The sequence below is a fragment of the Lepisma saccharinum genome, chromosome 15, assembly GCF_977018435.1.
Source record: "Lepisma saccharinum chromosome 15, izLepSacc3.1, whole genome shotgun sequence".
NCBI classification, from domain to species: domain Eukaryota; kingdom Metazoa; phylum Arthropoda; class Insecta; order Zygentoma; family Lepismatidae; genus Lepisma; species Lepisma saccharinum.
In genome coordinates, this window is record NC_139243.1 from 18694929 (window position 1) to 18719300 (window position 24372).

Sequence of the window (24372 nt, forward strand, 5' to 3'; positions counted from 1 at the left end):
TGGAGGAAAGCCACTGCAGTTACCAGCCTTCCCAGCAGCGTGTACTGATTCGCTCTGTCCACTCGATCCCCTCACCCCTCTCTCCACTTCTCTTCCGCTATGCGCGGCTTTGCTCCAGAGATGCTGCGACAGGGTACAGTTAATTGTTTCTCAAAAGGTATCATCTATCTCTGTATGCCACACATTTAATTCTTACTCACATGGAAAAAATGTCAATTTGTATTCAGGGGTAGTTTCACAGTTACAAACTATTTTGGCCTTGATGAGAAGTTTAGTGTAAGTAGGCATTTTGTTTATAATTTTGAAATTGAGGTCGTCTAAGGTTGAAATCCTCATATTTAGGGCTTGAACTCGTCACTTAAGAGGTTGAAGATCGTTCTCTACTTTGTGCGTGACCTTCTTTATTTTTCTATTCATTATTCATCCTCATCGTCGCGATTAGCCAAAGGTAAAATAAGAAAAGTCCTCCTCCGTGGTCTCCGACTGCAGGACGGCATGGATTCGAGTCCGTCTATGCTCACTCTCTAGGTTCTAGAAACCGGTGGCAACCAACCCACCATCGTGAAGAAATTGGGGAGCTACGAGTGAGTAGCGTAACCCGGTCTCGGAAATCTCCTATGGGGCATGTTCCTGGGTAAACAAAAAATAATTGATCAGACAATTCGTTACCGAAGGCGATAAAATAACCTCCGGTTGACCAAGTTGCCAATATAAATAAATGGAATAAAGATTGTCTTCGAGGTTACATTGTTAAAAAGGAGCGGATACACGTATTACTATCCCAATAATTATTCAATACGGTTTTTTGTTTGTCAGGAATTATCACTTAAACTATTGCATGTTGAGCTGGTGCCCACCTAGCCGCCTCTGATGAAATTTCCCATTCTTCAGATTCTCTTTAAAATTCGACTCTGGTCACTTGTAACGTGCTGGGTGCAGACACTGTGCATCGAAGCACAGTGTTTTGCGATAAGAAGCGGCTTTAATAGCGTGCGAGAGTCACTTTGATTGCGAGCAAGCTAGACTACCAAGCTTGTCTGCCTTTAAAAACCAAGTCATTTTTTTCACGGTTTCCGAACGCGATTGCTATTGTAGAAGTATATATTCTCTCAAAAGAGCAAGAAAGGAAATTCGACCAATGTTCTATCGTCGTTTAAAACCAAATATTTTCTATTAAACGAAAAGTTCAAGATTGTCAATAAACGGTTTAACCTATCTGAGCATAAGGTGGATTTAAATAATACATTTAATAGAAAGATTCTCCAAAATTTCTCTCCCACTGTCTACGTAAGGTCAGTACCCAGGGGAGGGGCCATGTGGGCCATGCTTCCTTCCCCTCGAACCCTAAAATATTTAAATGTGAACCTATAAATAAATAAATACGAAAATAACATCGTCGATTTTTGAAATTAGTAAAAGTTTCAATTTTGCTTTTGTATAAATGAATCTGTTTCTTGCGCAAAAGTCTTCAAGCTGCAATATTGGGTGGTTTTAGTTTTATAATCATTGATGCAAGGCTACCAGACGTCCGATTCAACGATTTAGTCAGGACAGTGCGTTACTTTCAATCCCTGTCCCGACTTTTTCGAACTGCAATCGTGATGCGAAAATGTCTCTTTATTATTGTTTTTTTTTTTTGTTAACTCACAATTAGACATGTTCTTTATTGTATGAATAATTCTAAGTACGCAACATAGAATTATCATGACTTTTTAATGGCGCTCGCACTATTTGAACTATTTTGTAATATCTGTCTGTCTGTCTGTCTCTCTCTCTCTCTGGTCTACGTCAATGACAGAAATGCAAGCAATATTCTAATTTATTTTTAACCCAATTAAAGGAAAGTGTAAGCATTTAAAAGAAATAAGAAAGATCATCACTGTTGTTCTTCCTTAGAAATTGTTGTTCTTCGAGGAAGAAAAATTAAGGATTTAGTCCAGCACCTTAACACAGTGTCCCACGAGTCTCTCTTGACTAACACTGTCAAATGTGAAGTGATTTTATGAATAAATTTTCCGCCTGTTTACGTATAACGTTGCACAGATTTGGTAGTTCACACACGGTGTAATTATTTCGTGTTATCTTACGCAACAACAAATACATTTCATAAGACTGTTCTGGACACAAGACTTGCATAAGTAAACAAGTATTTTGTCTGTTCCAGTATCACAGGAAAAGAATATCGTCCTGCAATGTTCAAGCCTCTAGATATTTTCCATTAATAATGTCTAATCACAATAATAAGTTAGATGAAATAACTCGCATTTTCACAACTACCAATATTCTCGTGTTTAATCACTTCGAAAATTATTTCTCGAAGATATCGGTTATGCTACAAGAAAGCAAATCAAAATTAAAGTAAAAGTTCAACTACACGTATACCAAACGACATTTACAATATTGGAGGGACAGAATACTTAAAAAAAAATTGTTGTTTCATTCGAAGGTAAAGGCGTGGTGTAGTGGTTCTTCTAACTGGTTTAAAGAGCTAAAGCTTGTAGGGTAGTGGCTACCGTTCAGGATTGTTAATCTGATGGTCGTAGGTTCAAACCCTTCCTGTGGCAGAAAATTTTCGTAAGTTTTAGACATATCCCATTGTCTTCATTATCCACGCCGTGTGAAACGGAATGATTCAGTTTGGAATTAACGATGGGGGGAGGGGAAATATTGAATTACATAATCTCCATTTCAACGAACCGAGAAGTGGAGAAAAATTGAATAATTCTTATAAATATTAAAAATTACGTTCATTTTTTTAGTGGTGTAATCGCAGGTAAAATCAAAGATCTTACCTGGAAGATTTTAATTTGCTCTGAACTCAGCCAAAAGGCATTTCGCACCGATCTAATATATTCTCTAATACATTTCAAAATGTTATTGAATGTTTCATGTCGATAATTTGACCAATGCATCCATTCTTGACGCTCGGACGATATTTTCTGCAACTACCTCTTCTCTCCAGTTCCTTCTCCTTCTTCTCTACCCTCTTTCCGCTCTGCTTTTATCTCATATCGCCTTCCCTACTTTTCTCGCATCTTATCTCCATCCCACTCTTCTCCACTCCTCTTATCTCCTTTCCTGTCTTAGATTTCCGACTCCACTGCACTATTCTCTCTTTTTTCGTTCTTCTCTTTTTCTCTCCTTTACTCTACTCTCCACTTCCGTCTTCTCGTCTCCTCGTCTCCTCTCCTCTCGTTTTCCTCCTCTATTCTCTTCTTTGTTCTTTTTCCTCATCTCTCCTCAAATCTTTTTCCATTCTCCTCACTACATCTCCTCTCCTCGTCTATCCTATCTTTCTTCTCCTCTACTTTTCCTCTTCTCCTTTCGCTTTCTCTTTCTCCTCTCTGTTGTAACCTTTTGTTTCCTCTCACCTCTTTTCCTTACTGTAGACTCATCAGCGATGAAATACTAGAAAACCTATATTTTTCTTTCAGAAAGAATTTTGTCATTTGCGATATAATAGTGATATTTTTAATAATTTTATACAATAATACTTGTTTATATTTCTTTCGCGTATTTTATAAATATCTATTGTGCATGTGGCAACCCTGAAATTGAGCCTAACTCTGCACGCAACCCACCAACGGCTTGTGTAAATTGGGTTGCCTAGTTTAAAATGTCGTTGTCCTAAAACTTTTGAGAGACACTGTACAACTATATGACTTCCATTTAAGAATTATTATTACCGCTCTTGAGAGGATATGCAGACCCGAGAAGAAGGATACAGTGTCATAAAAAATGGGGGTTGCGCATCCCCTCAACCCCTGTCGCCGGTTATGGTGGGTATCCTTAAATACAGAAAAAGATATATATTTTTATTTTTCTCTAAAATCAAAGAAGTTAAGCATATTTCTCATATACCGGAAGATTACGTTCATCATTAAAGAAGAGTGACGTAAAATAACAATATATATATATATATATATATATATATATATATATATATATTGATTGATTGATCGATTTGCTTTATTTTACTTCGCTTTCTGTGCCACTTTTGGCTAATTTTCGAAGATAGGGATGAGTGAGGAAATTGATGAATGAACACTCACAAACATCCATGCCCAGGCCGGGATTCGAACCAGGGACCCCGGGCATCGTAGCGCGATGTGCTAACTACTCCGCCACGGTGGTCGGCAACAATATATATATATATATATATATATATATATATATATATATATATATATATATATATATATATATATATATATACACACGTTTTGAAAAGTTTTCGACGCCTTAAAAAGTAAACTACGAGTACAACTCTCAAATTATGTTAGAATCATGGGCGACGTAGAAATGTTTATATGGAGATCAAACTAGTTAATACTAGAGATAATAGCAATAATAATAACTATCATGTTTATGATTATTATTATACAATAATAATAATAACTAATAAGAATAAACAAAATTTATTTGAAAGTTGTTACTATTATTACATTATCCTCGAAAAAACTTTTCCAGGGGCCTCCCTGATGGTGCAGTGGTAGCGTCGTCGCCTTGTGATCGAGGGGTCCGGAGCTCGATACCCAGTGGAGGCCCATATTGGTTCGGATCCCACATTAAACTGTAGATCCAGTCCCGATTAGACTTACTGTGCATAAAGTGGACTTAAAACACCAACTGAAGACTTTTTCACTCGAACCACCATATGCGTGACTGCCCAATATAACTGTTTCTCATTATCTTTATACATTTTATACAGTTAGTGTAGTCAAATGCATAGTTATTCTATATATTTTGTTATTTATTTTTACACACATCGTTCAAGACAAAGCTCTCAAACTTAGGGGAAATTTCAGTAATAAATTTATATTGTGCTAGTATGACCTCTCACATAAATTTTTTTTTTTTTGAAATTTTGAAGTTTTTCTTTGTTATTCTGTTCGAATACTAACTAACTGAACTCTTTTATGTTATTAATAATTAAAATAAAATGCTTTCTTGCTTTTAGTAAGTTGAAATGAATGATGCCACATTCCAGGGTAGGTCGACGGCCCCCGCCCCCCCTCCTGACGCCCATGCTTAGAACTAACATACTGAGCTACTTTAGCGGCAAAATAACTGTAAAGCAGCTAATTTAGTAAGTGACTCTTAGCTTGAAAGTATCAAACAAGCATACAAAAATTCGAAGCACTGGTAAGTAGTAGTATTGATGATATTATAAGGACACTTATAGCGTACAAATGAAGAGGTTATTTGATTAAACAGCCCGATTTGAACACACTTAAAACTATGTCAAGATGCCCATATGCCCCAATTGTTCAAGTGTGATATGCTTTCAATCCCAAGAATCTTGAATCCTAGTGTAGAAATGAAGAACCCTCAAGAGATAGAATTGCCCACACTTAAAACTATGTCTAGATGCCCATATGCCCCAATTGTTCAAGTGTGATATGCTCTCAATCCCCAAGAATTCTGAATTCTAGTGTAGAAATGAAGAACCCCCCTCAGACAGATTTGCCCATGTGTGTAAAAGCTACATCTCTCAGTTTGTTGTCCATAAGCTTGTCAAAAATATGCCCCTCTTGATATTTTTTTTGGCTACACCTAAAACTAAGCCAAAAATGCTCATAAGAGCTTTTGCTTACACAATAATATAATGTAATATATGCTTAAATACTTGTTGCTGTTATGTTAATATGTTACCTGGAATATGCTCAATATTTTAATTGAACACCAGCCTCAACTCATATATCTAATACTAAGACAATGTAATATGCAGAGGCCTTCTAGAATTGCTCTGTGACTCTCTCATTTCTTACATCATAAACATATGATTTTTCACCTATAAGAATAACACTACATATGGTGTCATCAGGAAGTGTATCATGGAATTCACAGATAATTTTAATGTTTGTCCTGTCATTAACCACAACTTGTTTTCTTTTTGAAGTGTTGATGACAAACATGGGTCTCTGTGCTTTGAATTCATCTGGTGTGTAATACATGTCAGTATTGCCAGTAGTGACCCTTTTGTATGCTGTAAATGCTTCATATAATTTAAGAAAATCATCCTTGGACATGTCTAAATTATAATTTTCTCTAGGAAATACCTCATTTCTGCCATTTTTAAGATATATGTTCTTGATGTTGCAGTTATCAAATTTACTTGAATTTTTTTCCTGATTATTGTGTCTTCCAGTCTGAAACAATACCACCACAAAATCTGGCATGTCATATTGTATACTGGAGAATGAATTTGTAGCATCAAACTCATAATAAGTACCAGCGGCAGGCTTCTGTACACATTGATATGTATAAAATTGTAAAGGAATATGTGGATTTTTTAGGATATCAGCTTTGTATTTAAGAGCATAACTGGCTTCATATTCAACAACCGGGATTCTTAGTTCCATAGTCTGAATAATGCATTTGCCTTCATCAGGTAGGGTATTTGGCAGAGCTTCCCCTGTAGAGTTTAATGAACTGTACCTCATCAAAGCATTATTATCATTGGCAGCTCTTCTAAATGTGATTCTTAAACCACCCTTCCACATAATATCTTTGTAATCTGAGAAGAATCCTGGCAACAGGCGCATGGGAAACAGCACTGTGTGGCTTTTGGATAATATTTTATCACCAGCCTCAAATCCACCTATTTTGTAGTAAGAAGCCTCGGTTTTGGATAATTTTAGTGTGGCCAAAGCTTTGGAGGTAATGCCGGGGTAATCCACTCTGTTTATAACAACACCATGTTTTCTGATCTCAATTTCAGAGAAGAGATGTGACGCAAAATTGTCTACCAATCTTATATTTGAATTTGCCGGATAATCTGTTCCATCGAGCTTTACAACATCAAATTTGATGTATAGATCTGCTCTGTGGGGGTGTATAAAGCCATCCCCTACATCAAGATCAACCTCAATCTCTGTGTTGGGTTGATTTAAATTTGCAAATGTCCTCCTGTTTGGAGGGAATGATTGTAGCACATAACTCTCAATATTTTCCATTTTTTTTTTGTATGTATTTTTATTTAAATATTAATCTCCATGATTGCAGTTGTTGTGGCTCCAGCAAAATCAACTAATTCTTCTTTTTCATTAGTGACCATCAACTCAATGTAATCTATTCTATTATGGCACACAGGAAAATATAATGTTGGTGATGGAGTGTAGATGATGGGCTCCATAAATTCAGAGTTAGGTTTGAATGTTGCAATGATGCCAGTTTGTTTGTGAGTGCCTATGCCATTTGATTTGGTGATCATACCCTCGGCCACATTACAGTGAATATTCAGTCTCTATGGCTAAGAATTTAGGTATATTAATAGCAGTGTGTTTCATGGCCGGTTCGAGTTTTGTGTTGTTCTCAAAGCCTAACAGCTCTCCTATAGTACCCAGATCCACTGTTTCTGTAGCAGATACAATTTCTACTCTGTGAGTGACAGAATTTTGAGTTAATACTATACCTCTGGGTAACTGAGCATTTAAAGTGGACAGATTATACTGCCCTGGAGTGATGACAATTTTTTGATACCCTACTGCAATTGTGTTGTTGTGGTGTGTAATATTATGGATCAAGTACATGCCATAAAATGCTCTGAGAGCTATTGTTTTGGGATACACTATATCATCATGTAATCTAAGTTTCAATATTGAATTTTGGCTGGTGAGATGGAATACCCCCATGATGTTTTAAATACCACAGGGCTTTTTGAAAATCTTCAATTGATGGTTTATTTATTTGAGACATATATCTAAGAACAGATAAACACAGATGTCCACAATTAACATCTTTGAAGTTTTGAACACGGGCATTATTGTAATAAAGATTAGTTGATTTTAGATATTTTACTAAATTTTCAGGTGGAATACCTCCAAATGAATCAAACACAAATGCCTCATCTTTTAAATATTTAAGATAACAGATCCAGTGAGTGCCCTGATTTTTGTACTTATCCAAATTAACTATGCCACACTCTTTGTTGAGTGGTTGCTCTGGCAAAGAATCAGACATGTACACACCTCTAAAATTTTTGATGCCCAGTGGCTTGATTAAAGCTTCAATATCTTGGTTTGTAAGCGGCTCTTGTTTTTTTAAACTTATTCATGGCTCTCTTAACACCTTTGCCTTGTTTCTCCATGGCCAGGTTATGGCGCTTTATTTCATCTAATTCTGCCTTATTTTTCTTGGCATCTATTACTGTTTTTGCTATGGCAGCTGATCCCCCAACCAAGCTCCCCACAGCCCCAAGTGCTGCTAAGATGGCCGGGATAGTAAATATAAATCCACCCACATGTGATTTTTTTCTAGATTGCTGTAATTTTTTTAATTGGGGGGTGCTAAGCAACAATTTCATACAATGGCCCTTTGCAAGACAAGAATTTTTTTTCTTGCGCTGCTTTTTGGTTAAAAGACTATCAATAGTTTTAAGAGATTTAAGACCTGCATAAGGTATCTGATACATAACACCCTTGGCCTTCATCCTAGGTTTATTATATACATATTCACAACCCCCACCCCAGTTTTTGTTTGTGTTCATAGCTATGGTGGTCCCCAATGCTGTTATTCTCTCACTTAAAGAAGCATCTTTGCTTACAAATCTACCAAATGCAGCATCTTCTAATTTCTTGTCTGCAACATGTCTCTTGTCACGATCAGAATGTGTGTTGTATCCTATGTCATGGTCTCTACAAGCAGCACCTATGGGATTGATACCAGGATCACCTCTGTTTAATCTATGGTCCAATTTTGTGCCTGGACCACAATACTGATAGCCTGGAATGTGTAGTTCAAATGGCAGCTTGTTTATCATATCATTAACCAACCCCCGACCCTCAGAGATATTCCCAAATTTAGGTGGTAGAGTATTAATAATTTTTATAAGATATCCAATGCCCTTAGTGTCATTCACTATAAAATTAGACAATTTAGTGCTTATCATGTCCATAATTCCAAACTTTTCATTGTAAAAATTGTGGTTGCCAGCATTTTCCTCCCCAGCTATCACCAGCAACCTATCTACAAGTTTCCTGACATCATCAACCCAGACAAATTCTTTAGGCAGGGTGTTGTATTGTTTGATTCCACTGCCAGTCTTGATCTGTGACCATATGGGCTTGATTAAGTTGTTGTATTTTGCTCCACTGCTAGACTTGACTCTTTTTTGTGTGGGATCATTGTTCTGGTATAGAGCATCTGATTTTATTAATATTTCTTTGTAATGCTCATAATCTTGATCTGTATAGCTGCCAGGTCTCTTCCTAGTCATCAGTTCCCACAATCCAGGTGTGCCAGGGTACTTAACAAAACCACCTTTTTCTCCAAAATGAGATTCTGAATATACAATTAGATCATCTCCCATAAATGTTACTCTGAAATTGCAAATTCTTAGTATGATGCTACCATCACGCTCTGTGTCAGCATATAAGCCAAAGACCTCATCTTTGTTGTCTTTAGGTGTGCTTAAATATTTTTGAGCAAGAAGACCCAATTCAATAGGATCCTGAGTAGCTTCAATTCTTCGAGGAGCAACAGGACTAGGTGTATGAATACTAGAAAGTGGGGTTATTGGATAATCTAATATGTTCCTAGCAGCTACAGGTACAAGCTCTGTGATCAAATTTTGATTTTGCTCTGTAACAGTTTTGATATTTTTACCTAATTCACTAATAGCATCAATAATAGGCTGTTCTGTTTGCTTGTGTTTTTCATAGATTCCTCGGTTCTCTGATTTCCATCCCTTAAATCTTTTTACAAGATAATCTCTTAATTTAAGATCATCAATGATTGGCCTTTTCATGGTTATTTATATATGTTTCAATTTCTAGAAAATTGTTGATTTTATTTCTGTATTTGTTGCCTTTTCTGCGGATGATTTTCTCTATAAGATATGTGTCAGGCTGTTTAGTTTTGCTGAGTTCTTCTTCATAAAACCTGCCTTTGAGAATTTCTCCTCGGTGATCTTTTATTATATATGTGTTAAGGGTCCCAGGTTTAACTTGAACCACTGTAAATAATTCAGTGCTCCATTTTCTTGTAAAGCCTCTTTTGAATAAGTGCTTATATTTGCTGATTCTTACTTGATCACCCATCTTGTATTTGGCTTTTCTTGTTGTTGGCTGGTATCTAGGATAATAAATAGTTCTGATCAATTTTTGCTCATCAGATGAAGTTACTTCAGAGGGTTTCATGTTGATTGTGGAATGGACAGAGTTGTTATATTTATGTAGAAGTTCTGGGAGAATATTAAGCCATTTATAATTACCTTGAAGTGTAAATTGTTTATACATATGATTTTTTAGGGTTTTGTTGAATCTCTCTACAATTGAGGCTTTGAGATCACTGTAACTCGAGTAATGTTGTATTGACTGGCTTTTAATAAATTGTTGGAACACAGAATTATAGAATTCTTTGCCATTATCTGTTTGCAAATAGCGCGGTGATCTTCCACTCTGATTGATGATTGTCCTGAAGGCTTCTGTAACACATTTTCCAGTCTTGGATTTGAGTGGCACAGCCCAGGCAAATTTTGAAAATGTATCTATGACAGTGAGTAGATACTTGTAGCCCTTGTTGATTTTGTCTAAGTTTTTCAGCTGTCCACTTGCCATTTCCACCAAGTCGCACTGCCATAAATCATTTATGCCTTTTGTAACCACTGGCAGTCTCTTATAATTATGTCTGGCTTGTCTGTGTAATTCATCAACAATAATTTGTCTAGACATAATATGTAAACAAGAATATTGCAACTATAGGGTGTTCAGCAGCTGATACTACAGGATTTTCTAAATACAGTTTGTCTCCTATTTGTATATAAAATTCCAGAGAGCCATCATCTTCAGCATAAGATGTTTCTAATGTATTGGGATCTGTAAAATCCTCTAACTCTACACTGGTGATTTTTGCTTTGTTATCAGCATTTGTTATTGATAAGGTAGGGTAGTGGTGTGCCTGTGGTTGAAGCCAATATTTGATCTTGATTGGTCTAAGTGTGCCCCCAACAAAAAACTGGTAATAAAATTGTGCAGGGGACAGCATATATATTTTGCCACCTGGTGTAAATGGTGAATCATATTCTTTGTTGGGGATACTGTACAATTCAAGAATTACTGTATGTTTAGGATTCTCGATTATGCCAGTTATTTCTTTTTCTGCTGTAAGCAATCTACTTGTTACAGATTCAAGGTGCTCATTGATAGTCCTAACAACATCATCATGGCCTGGCTTGATCTTTATGTCCACAACAAGTTTCTTGTATTGTTGCACAATCTCTTGTAGCTGGGTGGCAAAAACAGACAGAGCATTTGCTTGATTGGATTCCATGGTCCCTAGCTGTTGCTTGATATTAGCTACAATTTGCTGTAAATTTTCAACAACTGCCAATTTTGAATTTTGAGCAGTAAGATCATGGACTTGTCTTCTGATATCCTCAAACAGGGCATGGAGTTCATTAATATGTTGATTGGTTGGTAGAGTGGCCACTGTCTGAGTAAGTTGTTTGATCTCTGTCTGGATATTCTTGATATCTTCTGATTTCAATATGCGATTCACTGCCCTCTTTATATTTTTAAGTTCCTGTGATGTAGGCAGATTTGATACAGTATTTTGCAAAGATTCAAGTGCCAATTTCACATCATTTAATTCAGAAGCATCAGCCACATTTTGCATAGCATCTTGGAGCAGGGCTATATCTGCCTGAGTAGGTGTTGATTGTTGTAAAATTTCAAGTTTTGTTTGGATATCATCGATCAAGTGATGAAAATGAGATAGTTCAGATTCAGTGTTGAGGTTTTCAAGTTTTGTGATCTGTTGCTGGACACTGACAAGGGTATCTACAATCCCAGGCAATCGGGATTCTAGAGTTTCTTGTACATTTGTCAAATCACTTTGCACTGCTGCTATTGTACCCTCAAGATGGGTTATGGTACTTTGAATTTTTCCAAAATCTTCATATGTTTCAAGTTGCAGCTTAATGTTTGCAACACTCCGAGTTATTGCACTCAAAGCATCAGAAGATGGCAAGTTGTTCATAAAATTTTCAAGTGTCTCAATTTTTTCTTTAACCTCGGCTATGGCATTGCTCAGAGGGTCCAGATTAGGTATCTCCAGTGATTGAATCTGTTCCTTTAGAGTGGAAATCACTAGATCAAAATCTTCTTTTGATTTTATGCTTTTGACAATTGTTTGGAGCTGTGTCTGGACGTTATTAATCTGCTCTTCCAATTGTTGTTTCAATTGCTCAGAGTTGATGGCCTGGGTCTTAAATTTGGCTTGAAGAGCTGCTACAGCTTCTTCTAAACTTTGAAAATTATCCAATGTGGCCAAATCAGTATATTTCTGAAGCAATAATTTGAGTTCTGAGTCAATTTTAAGAAGAGGGTCCATGCATTGTGATTGTAAATTTGTAATTTCTAGTTGAAGACTGGCATTGAGTGTGGTTTGTAAAATTTGTAAATCACTTCTTAATTTCTTGACTCTGACATCAAGCATCAGAATCTCATCACTGTGATCTTCATGTCTTGTATGGCCAAATATATCATTAGGCATTTTGATTTAGTGGTTATTTATTATTGAATATCTAATTCCTAATTCTATAAAAAAAAGGTATAAGCTTGTCATAGGATCCCGGGAACTCAATATATAAGCAGTCACCAGCAGAAACAGTATAAACAGTGCCAGAAATCATGTTTGAGTACTTAATTCTATAAATATTTCTCCCTATTGAAATCTTGACATTACCCTCGGGGGTTGTAATAAATTGTAATTGACCACCTACAGGTAATTGGTAATGATTTAAATTATTGTTAAATATGTACAATGTTTTACCTGTTTCATCATCAACATCTGTAAGTATGCTGTTCAGATGAATAATTAACAAAGCACTTAGTTTAGATATTATATCAGAAGAGGCTTGTGGTGTTGGCAGGTCCATAATAGCCTGTTTTTTGAACCCAAATAAGTTCATAGGCATGTTTATTTATTTCAAATCATGCTTTGTAATTGGGCATTGATTGCCATTTTTCAAATCACAATGACCCCATGGTAGAGTATGTATGCCACATGATAAAATGCATCTCTTATCATCATGTGGGTCCAGAGCCACTTTTCTTACAACATTTGCAGTCAACAAGTGATCCACACTCTGAATTCTGCGCTCTGATGTTCTGATTAAACTCTGTGATTTGAGACAATCTTCATAATCTTTAAATTCAAGCTCTTTGTCCACAGTTACTCTGCCAATGCCCTTGGCCTTTTTGGCAACAGCACCACTACATGTTTCAAAACTGTACATCTTGGCCCTTAACCCAGCAAATGCCACAATAACATCACCAAGTGTCTCATCTTTTAACTTGCCAGGCACCTTTTTGTTGTGGGGTTGAATCTGTGTATGTTCACTGGTATCAAAATATTCAAGCAATGCAGGCTGTGACATATCTTGATAAACATCTTCTGTCTGAATATCAAGAATAAAACTATCTGTGTCCATGTACATCAGTTTTACACAATCACCATAAATAGGCTTCAACACATCATAATAGAGCTTTAACATGTGTAATTTGGCCAATTCCAATATCACAGCCCCTACATAAATAGGCTTATCAAACTTAATCTTTGTTTTTTTCATGTTGAAGAGTGCCATATTTTCATCATAAATTCTTCTATAATTGAAATTAGGCTTTGCAATCAATTTTTTGCGCAGGCTGGGGTCAGTAATTATTTTAACATCAGTATGTTTTCTGACATTTTCTATGGTTTTGCCATACACAGAATTGACCATCAATTTAAACAAGGTCTTATCAAATTGGCTCATTGCAGATGTTCGAAGCTCTGTGTTTGTATCAATATATGGCTTCAACCATCTTGAGTGCCTGAACCTTAAAACTTTTCCAACTTTGGTTACTTGAACACCATGATTTATTAGGAACTGGAGGTTTTTGTAATATATGACATAATCCTGTTTTGGCTCTAGAGTCATCATCAATTTCTTCTGTTTAGAGCCAGGTGAGCACTCAACCTCAGGAATTGGGGGCAGATCAGAAAATGTGTTGTGTAAATTATCTGGAATTGCCAGATCAACCTCTAAGAACAGGCCATAGTTACTGTCATCAAAATCCTTAAGATCTTCAATATTGAAATCTTCAACCCACTCAAGCCCTGCATATGGCAGTTTATCCATCATAGCATAACCATACAGGCTGTTTGCATCCACATACCGTATATAATTTGATGGCAGTGCTGGATCATAATCAGGAATATATTTGTTATTAGCTCTGGCATATCTCTGAGAGCATTGCACCATGCCCCCTCTTATACATTGTTCCATAAACAGATACATGTCCTGATCTTGGATCAGATCCAATTGCATTTTAGTGTTTAAAAACATTGCAGACCATGCTACGCCTGGTGCACTGTAAAAATACATTGGATCCAGTTTATAATTTTGCATGGAAGATTTTCTGAATGCCTGCAGTATATCAGCTAAGAGAGCCACATCAAGTTTTAAATAAGCCTTGTGATAATCACCAAATGTCTGGCATTTTAAATTGTTCCACATCAATTGGGCATTGTGATAATCTTCATCAGTGATTCCAGATCCTCTGAGTTTGCTGTAAAACTCTTGTTGTGGTGGCAGAGAACACTCATCAAATTTAGAAAAATCTGTAACATAGTCATATGGATATACACCCTTCCGCCTAATTAATTTCAGGTCCTGATTTGGAAACAAAGCACATGTTATTTTGAATTGATCATCAGATAATTGAGTGGCCAGTGTAGCCAGGCTAGCAGACAGAATTCTGTAGGAATCAAGAAATCTTAAGTGAATAGAAACACCATTAACTTCAATTTTCTTGCTGATGGCTATATATTTCTCATTATTTTCTGCTAAAATATTTAAATTCTGCTTGTCAAACCCCTCGTACCTGATCAGATGATGAAAATCATAATTGGATGCACCATGGCAAAATATAGGGACAAATTTTGTTCTCTGTATCTTAATATTACAGCTATTACACAGGGCCATTAAGAATTTACCATCTGTATGAGAATGGTGATGTACCTTGATATTTGTATGTGAAAATTCAGAATCACATACCGGCCATTTTTCTACATTGTTGAAATCTTCAATCTGTTCCTCTGTTAAAAGCAACATGGGTTTTGATTTTAATAAGACATTAGATGCTATGTCATGGCACTCATTTTCTATTCTATGTGCAAATTCTTTGATGGCATCTGCTCCCATGTATAAATATTCTTTACTAACAACACCATCCTGTACAATCGCATAATAAAAACTAGAAGGTTCATGTAATTGATATGATGTAATTGAAGATTCCTCAGGATCTGGGCTACAGAATGCAAGGGGTTTGAGGTTTGATTCAAAATCACACACTATATATGCTGGGTGTTCCAACAAGGCTTCAAATTTTTTAAAATTGGCATTTTCACTTGGATTAGGCATCACCATATGAACAGGTTTATGGTTGCCACAGTATTTCAGATGCTCAATTAACTTGTTTTTAGCAATTTCTGCATTCACTTCCCGAACCCCATTCACCATTTTTTTGACCATCAAATACAGTTAAACATCTTCAGCACAACTTAAATATTCTATTAAATTTGTCTAGTTGTTTTCTTACTAAAGCTTCAAGACTGTGTATCAGAGTGTAATCCCCTTCAATTAAGAGCAGATCAATCGGAACAGCAGAATCATCATCAAGTGTACTGATTCTGAGAGGTGCTATCAAGCAATTGCCACGGCCAGTAGAACAAATAAATACATTAATAGATAATTGTTTACCATTGATATCCCTGGCCTTTTTTTCAAATTTATCAATATTCTGAACTGACATTGGATATTCTAAGCCCTCCATTGCTTCATCAAAATTGTGTTCATATTGTTTATAGTAAGTTATTCTCTCAGGATGATCTAAAACTGGATACAAAGCAGCTAAAATACACCACAGAAAACATTTCTCATCATTATTTTTTATGTTAACCACGGCTCTTTTGTTTTTAATATTGGCAGGTAATGGCAAATATGTAGATCCTTGTAATGGGCTGAATTCAGAAATATTAACATATAACTTGTGTGGAGATCCGCATAGGCTCCATCCTGACTCTTTTCCAGCAAATTCAGAGTGTTTAATATTCAATTGCTCTATCAAATCGCTGATTATTTTGTCTAAATTTGCATTTGAATATAAAGCTACAGTTTCTGTTATGTGGGGCTGTGTAAATTTTGTGCCATTTGGCTTCTTATATTGTGTAAACAATTTGAGGGACAGCTTATAAGAGCTATTTTGTGCATTTAGAATTGCCTGCACATCAGGATTTATACTGTTCAAAAAATTCTTAATGTCGCATCTTGGCTCTGATTTAAAACAGTGATCCCTTAATTGGCCAGCAAAACTGCTATGGATAGGTGATGCATAGCGTGGCTGCTTTGCTGCTCTAGCATTAACAGGTGCTTCATGCTTCCTTTTCAGACCAGATGTAGATGGTTGTGGGGGCAATGTTGATGACTGTACATAACAAGTACACTTATGCCTTTTGTAATATGCCTTGCTTAATATTTTATGGCATCTTGGACACATTTTTGTGGCCTTTCTGCATTTCTTAGGCTCACAAATATGCCGGTGCCTAGACCAATTAGAACTAGATATATTTTTATTGCATTGATTGCAATATTTTTAATTTGACATTTTTATTGTTTATTTATATAAAATTTCTTGGTCCAAAAAAACAGAACTATGGACAATATGCCAAAACAATTATAACAGCAGTTAGTGGCTGAGCTGGTGCTTTTATACCCAAACAACAGCAATAACTAGGCTCTGGTGATCCCCAATATAAAATAATTTTGCTCTATTATGCTGTTGTATAACACACTTTACCAGGTTTCAGATCTGGGAGCTATCAGTTGTATATCAACTAGCAGTGAATATTCTCAAAATCTCACGTGTGGAGATATTATTTTGCCACATGTATTTCAATCTTACACATTTTACCAGGACTCAAACCCAGAGCTCTTGTTTACAAGGCAACAATATTAACACTTTGCAATCAGGGGAGGCCTCACATTTTACCAGGACTCAAACCCAGAGCTCTTGTTTACAAGGCAACAATATTAACACTTTGCAATCAGCGGAGGCCTCACATTTTACCAGGACTCAAACCCAGAGCTCTTGTTTACAAGGCAATATGCCATGGGACTATGTCCACATTTTATTGAGTATCAGAACCCAGGAGCTATGAGCTCTATATCAACTAAATACAGTCAAAATTGGATTTTGAACTGTGCAATGAATATTCTGTAAGTCTCACTTGTGTTTATATTAACAGAACAGAGCCTTTTAGAATTGTACCCAGGCTTGCATGACAGCATGCAAGGGAAATTTTCCCTGGAAGAGCACAGAAATATCAATAATGTCTCCTTTTAGCTGTGTAGATTATATCTCTTGCGTGCCAGCATATAAAAACCTCCAAGCATGCATAATTTATTGCCTGGGGTAAATAATTACTTTGCTCAGCAATGCATCAATTTTCCCGATCAGACAGATTAATACATTGTTAAGCAAAGTAATTACTGCCCTGGGCATGAAACTGATCAAAGATTAGAAAAAACATAAAACTTCAATTTGCAGCCTGCCTTTGTCCAAATAATCCTATATTGAATTAGATCTGTAAGTTGTAGAGCAAAAGCTCTTATGAGCATTTTTGGCTTAGTTTTAGGTGTAGCCAAAAAAAATATCAAGAGGGGCATATTTTTGACAAGCTTATGGACAACAAACTGAGAGATGTAGCTTTTACACACATGGGCAAATCTGTCTGAGGGGGGTTCTTCATTTCTACACTAGAATTCAGAATTCTTGGGGATTGAGAGCATATCACACTTGAACAATTGGGGCATATAAGCATCTTGACATAGTTTTAAGTGTGGGCAAATCTATCGCTTGAGGGTTCTTCATTTCTCCACTAGGATTCAAGATTCTTGGGATTGAAAGCATATCACACTTGAACAATTGGGGCATATGGCCATCTTGACATAGTTTTAAGTGTAGCCAAATCGGGCTGTTTAATCAAATAACCTCTTCATTTGTACGCTATAAGTGTCCTTATAATATCATCAATACTACTACTCTGGTAATTACTTAGAACACATATGGCGTATAACAAAGTGTATCTTACACAACAGGTAGGTAAATAGTTACACAACTTACTTGTGCGAGTCATACATCGTAATGAGGGAAAGCAGGGTAGTCACGATAACCACCATTCTTCCGGGAACAATGCTTGGTGGTACCAGAAAACTGCACCACGACACCACCACAAATATGGTGCTTGGAACGTATGTGCTTAAGATGTAACTCTCCATGTCCCGTGATAGTTTTAGCACTAGTTGCAACGTTGAAAAGTTACCTGGAAAGATTAGATCATTTATAATAGTTTGAACAAGGTTTTGTATTTCGCTATAGTTCATAATATCTGCTCAGCACGCCTGCCGCGAGCTGAGAAAGCTGCGAAGTTGCGTGCGCGGAATAACGAATGCGTGTGAGTGGGAGGAGCTGTATCTCCAACGTCAGAGGAGCGACTCGCACCGAACTTGTGCTTAAGTGTTGCGAAAAGCAGTGATCTCTAGTAAATATAAATTATTGTTTCAACACTGCCAGTATGGACTTGTCTACCATTATCTTATGTGGAATGTGTTTAAATCTGCATTATCATATTTCTCATTTCATGGAACAACAAATGTTGTTCGTAAGCTTCAGTTGTTAATTAAAGTACGTAGATTTCACTATTGAGTAGACTTTTTGTGTGTAAAGATGTTGGCATTACAAAGCGTGGAATATATACTTCGTGATCTCCGTCGCTCATCGGTAGTAGACCACGTGGAGTTCTCAAACCACGACATCGCCTCTAAACATTCTGGGTTTGAGTCCAGGCTACACTTAATCTCATGCATCTAATTTGCTTCAATAAATAAATAGAAATACGTTGTTAATATCCAAATACAAAGCAGTGGTATAAATGTTAATTTCGACTAGGTTATATATGAGTAGTAGTCCTCGCTGATCGTCGCGATTAGTAAAACTGGAAGAAAAGCGACGAAAAAGCAAATATCCACCAACCAGTGTGAAGCGCAGAACCACCAAGGTGCGATAAAATCTTTATCAATGCTTACATGTCCATCAATTTTTGTATGATGTTTACAGTAATCTATATATCATTCTTTCCACGATTCATCTACTTATTTATCTTTGTCCTATCCTTATTCTTACATTTATCTAAGTCCATCTCATCATATTTGTCTTCTCTCTCTTAAAGAATATTAGCTCATTATTATTCTCGAATCTTTGTATCCAGTTGTAAAACAAGTATGCTGTATGTTATTTTTCATATTTTTGATATTATATTATGTTATAAAGAATATGCATTGCATAAGTAATGATAATGACAAAATACTGAAAATTGTAAATTAGATGTCAGATTCAGAATTTCACAGAGATTATTTCTACGGTAATAATTCAAGGCATGAACACAGGGATCGATACAGGGTGTCCATAAAGTCTCGGACCAATGAGAGAAAGGATGAACAGCACATTTCCTCAACGCACAACGTGCTCCTCATATCCACCACTTGTCTTGACACACTTCTCCAATGTTTCAACACGTTTTCTTGAATTCTCTTCAAACTGTGAGGATCTAGAGCAGCCGTTTCCCAGAGATGATCCATGATATTCACAGGATACACCTCAGATTTCAAAATTTCCCATACGGCAAAGCCTATGGAGTTGAGATCCGATGACCATGGTGTCCATTCCAGAGGGCCGTTCTCTCAATCCAGCGTCCGGCAAACATGTCATTCAGCCAGTCGCGTACACCATTGGTTCCATACTTTATTGACACCCTGTAAAAGATAATTAATATACCCATCATTCCCATGAGGACAGTGGGTCTTGGAATGGCATGAAGTTCGAGGTTGTACTTCGGAAGTTGTTTCTTTGTCCCGCCGTGATAGCTGCCGTAGGACACAGGTTTGTCCGGATCCCACCTCATTCTAACCATTGCGACTGTGTATCTGCCTGAAATGGAAAGGAACATGGCGCTGTAATACCAAATTGCAAAATTAAACGATTATCTTATTCTACATGTGCTGTTGAATGCTGTCTTATGGACGCCATAGGCTCGCTTGCCAACCCTCTCGGAATGGCCGGGAGTTTCCATTAATGGAACTCTCTCCCGGTCTCCCAGATAAACTAGGATGTACTTGTATTACATTTGTATATCCTTTTATTATATACATTTACCGGGCAAAGAAATCGGTTATAACAATTTAACGTCATAATATTATTTTGAAAACTCGTGAAAATGAATTGTTGTTTAAGTAAGTAGCAGGAGGGAGAAATAGAAAGTTTAAACACATTGTTGCGCCAAAGTGGCTACAAAAGAACTGCAGAAAACGAAACCAAAGGCATTGTTGCATCGAAGTCTCGAAATTCTTTCTTATTTTCCTCCACCATGTTTCTTGATTGTTGATTATATAAATTCAGTTCGTAATATGTTGCAGTGAGGTTAAGTGCGTTTCAGTGTTCAGTTATGTCAAATGCTAATTTTTAAACTTTGTAAAATACGTTTATAGTGTTTTATTTTGAAGAATTTTGTTATATAGTATATGGCTTCAGTTTCTACATTGTTTTGATTCAATTTCATGTTTATTTTAACAAGACCACAAACAGATAACAGCTGATATTCAGGACATTAGTTTTTCAGAACGTTTTAAACGTTTGAAGGCTGTAAATAAATATCCAGAAATTTTATTCTCTAAAGTTGGGAAGCCTACCCTTGACAGTGACGGCGCCGGAAATAAATAATAGGTGGGCAGAGGTAGGTGGGAATATATTCTGGAGGCGGGGGGTAACATTTATTTTACCACTAAATGTAATACGAAAAGCTGATTTCTGCTAAAAAAAAAAAGGGGGGGGCATACCTCTGGGAGCATAGCCTCTTGATCATTGTGCTGCTACTTCGTTCTTGGTTTTAGACAGGGGGTGCTCGTTCGGCTGCGCAGATCGTATGCGCAGTTGTCCGTGGATGCATGACGTCATCGTCGAAACGCTCGGCACGGAAAAGGCTGGTTCCTTATGCAAATATTGAGATATTTGACAACGAATATCTTCTAAAATATAGTAGCAGGGGAAAAGTTACAACTTTTACTGTTAAGATTTATCCTTTCTAATCAATTTATCACAAAGTTGATTCAAATGTGTAAAATAGTTTACAAGAAATCGTGTTACGAAAGAACCCCTGTTTTGTTCTCTCCAGGCTTCCAATGTAAGGGAGTTTTAACTAAAGCGCGTTGGATTTCTTTTTGCTCTGTATGTTTTGAAATAAGATTATTTTGTTCTTGTCAACTGAAATCATGCCTAAATGCTATGGAAAGCTGTGAAAACTATTATCAGAAAACTAACGGAAGAAATCTAAAATATCACAGCTTGATTGATATAAAAAATGCGGGATTGCCCATTTTTGTGAAAAAGGCATTGTGCGAGATATAAAACCAGAACTTTTTAATTTTGTATGTAAATGTAAAGGTGTAATAAACGTGACTGCTTCCCGTAAAATATCACTGCACTCTCCACGTTTCTCTTCTGTCTTTTCTTTGGCGCCGTCAATAGCTTCAACACGTTGTTTTTTTTAATATATATATTTGTCACGTATTTGTTTTAATTAGTATTCTGGGCGTTCTGTCACCTGAACGCAGCAGCTAGGGCTCAAAGTGCAGTGCAGTTACACCGGAAGAAGGCTCGGAAATGGCAGGATTCAGAAGTTAATTCATCCAAATTAAATTAAACAGGTATGTGCTCTCTCAAAATTTAAATCATAGTTCACAAATAATTTGATTATAAGTTTTAAAAGTATCCGTTTAATTTAATAGCGTATTAATTGGTGCATTCTGCTCCAGCATAGCTATAGGCAGTGACCACACTACGGTGGGGGGTAGGGGACAGGAATGCCCCCTATTCTCGTTCGACAATTTCTCTCTCTCTTATTTTCCCCCAGTAAAACGACAAAAATAAATAAATGAATGAATGCTCTTTTAGCCAAAATATGCATTTTTGTGTCGTATGTAACGGAATAATAAACATGATTGCCCCGGGAAAATATGATTTGCCCCTCCATCTTTACTATTGCGCCGTCACTAGCTACAACATATTTTGATTTCTATTGTTCCCACATATTTATTTTAATTTTAGTATTGTGAATCATATTCCACTGTGGTACCTCACGTAGCCACCCCCTCCCCCCCCCACACACACACACACACGCGTACGATTTCAGTTGTAAGTTTTAGACTAAGCTTGTCAAATGTCCACTTATATCTTTGTATTCTTGAGCCATTTAAAAAAATCATTTCGCCCCTTCTTCTGGACTATTTCATAGCAATGTTTTCTCACTGGAAGCCCCTTTGCAGATCGAGATCCGGGGCTATAGCCTTCCCAACCATCGTCCCCTCCAAATACTCTCTTGGCCTCATGAAAGGAAAATATATGTATTTCTACGAAATATTAATTTGACTTGGCAGTTTCTTATTTCGAACAGGAATAAGTTTTAAATTTTAATGGCTTATAAATTTACACTAGCAATTTTGAGTAAAGGTTTTGCGTAACCCTAAAAGAGACTGCAAGGTCAACTCTCGATATTTCAGATATATTAATAATTTTCATCACAACGTCTTGTAATAATTATTTGTTACTTTAATAACCTCCTCGCAAATGTTTCTCGCAAATTAAAACATAGATGCCATTTTCTGTTTATTTCCTTGTAATGCTGACCTCCGTGGCGAAGTGGTTAGCACAACGCTTTACGATGCCAAGGGCCCCCAGGTTCGAATCCCCGCCCGGGCATGGGTCTACTTTCCTTTCTTCAATTTCATCATATCATCAAGCATCCTCATCTTTGCGATTAGCGATAAGCGAAGTAAAATAAACTAAGTCTATTAATCAATTATTTTTTAAACTCTTTATTCTTCTTTAGCATGCCACGTTTTTGTTAAATTTATATTACGATTTGTAAAATGACGAAATTCTAAAGGAGAACACGCAACTTTCTTTGTAGCGCATCGGTCAGAAAGTTTCAGGAAAATGGATTTTCAAAATACATTTTTTTACATGTACTTTGCCTCCTTTTTATTAGTATCGCGTTTTCAATGATGTTACTAATCATGAAAAGGATGCCTCAATACCATCTTGGAGGATGACAATTATTATTTTACCCCTCCTAAAAGTAATAATATACTTTCGTTCTCTGAATCTCCCATATAAATGCTATTGGCCGTCTGCTTCAGCAGAGCTCACTGCTTCTCCAGTGACGTCACGCGTTCGTGCAAGATCGGCAATCTTCGGATGGCTTTACCTAATCTCTATGTACCTTGGTTTTAGATACAATATGTTGGCCCTGCCACCAGAGATCCTTTTCTTAAACTTACTTACTGAGAAGCGTAAACGTTTATTGTTTTCGACGATTACTCATTCAGAGCATTGTTATTCGTGGACTGTGGGAAACAATTATGGAATATTGTTACGAGGATCGTTGCTTAGAGTTGAGTAGGAGCGGAAAAGTTTAATGTAGAAGCCATAAAAAATCCACTCGTTACTAGTTAAAAGATAAAAGTGAATACAGCGCAGTGGATGCTTATGTCTTCAAAGATACACTGTTGCAGGCGCTTGAGGAATCAAAAGATGTAATATTTCAGATCTTCGCCCAAGCCTTCTGGAACTACGATGCGTATGAGGTGTACCAAATCAAAATGAACCTCCTCCTGTTGATCCAAATGGCCCAACAGAATGTTAATTGTTCGATCCATGTGTTCTGTGTGAGAGTATGCTCTTCGCGGCTACAGAGGAGGGAGGTTTCGTCGTGGAGATCGAAAACAAAGAAACCATCAACTGTCTTGCTCCGTTGCAGTTGCAGCCGTACGTTCTAGTTGCTGAAGGACCTGAAGCTTGTGGTCAATTTTGCATACAACGAGGATGGCGGCGAACCCGCAAAAGTAGCTTTTCAAGAGCACGTGCAAGCCAATCTGCAGTAACCAACTCAAGTCGACCTCAGGGACCAACTCAAATCAACCCCCAGCGACCAAATCAAGTCGACCCACAGGGATCAAATCAAGTCAACCCTCAGGGACCAAATCAAGTCGACCCTCTGGGACCAAATCAAGTCAACCCTCAGGGACCAAATCAAGTCGACCCTCAGGGACCAAATCAAGTCGACCCTCAGGGACCAAATCAAGTCAACCCTCTGGGACCAAATCTAGTCAACCCTCTGGGACCAAATCAAGTCAACCTTCAGTGACCAACTCAAGTCGACCTTAAGGGACCAAATCAAGTCGACCGTCAGGAACCAAATCAAGTCGACCCT

The 24372-nt window shown here is 36.9% G+C and overlaps 1 protein-coding gene across 1 annotated transcript in view; it reads right to left on the reverse strand.

Annotated features, from left to right (window-relative positions):
• LOC145999409 (glycine receptor subunit alpha-4-like) overlaps positions 1-20025 on the reverse strand; it is a 39735-nt gene extending 19710 nt beyond the window's left edge. The window contains exons 1-2 of the mRNA XM_083136363.1: positions 19884-20025; positions 18174-18372 (exon numbers count right to left, since the gene is read on the reverse strand). Of these exons, the coding sequence (XP_082992489.1) occupies positions 18174-18372; positions 19884-20019 (335 nt within the window). The 5' untranslated portion in view covers positions 20020-20025. The remainder of the gene's footprint in view (positions 1-18173; positions 18373-19883) is intronic.
• Between the last annotated feature and the right edge of the window lie 4347 nt (positions 20026-24372).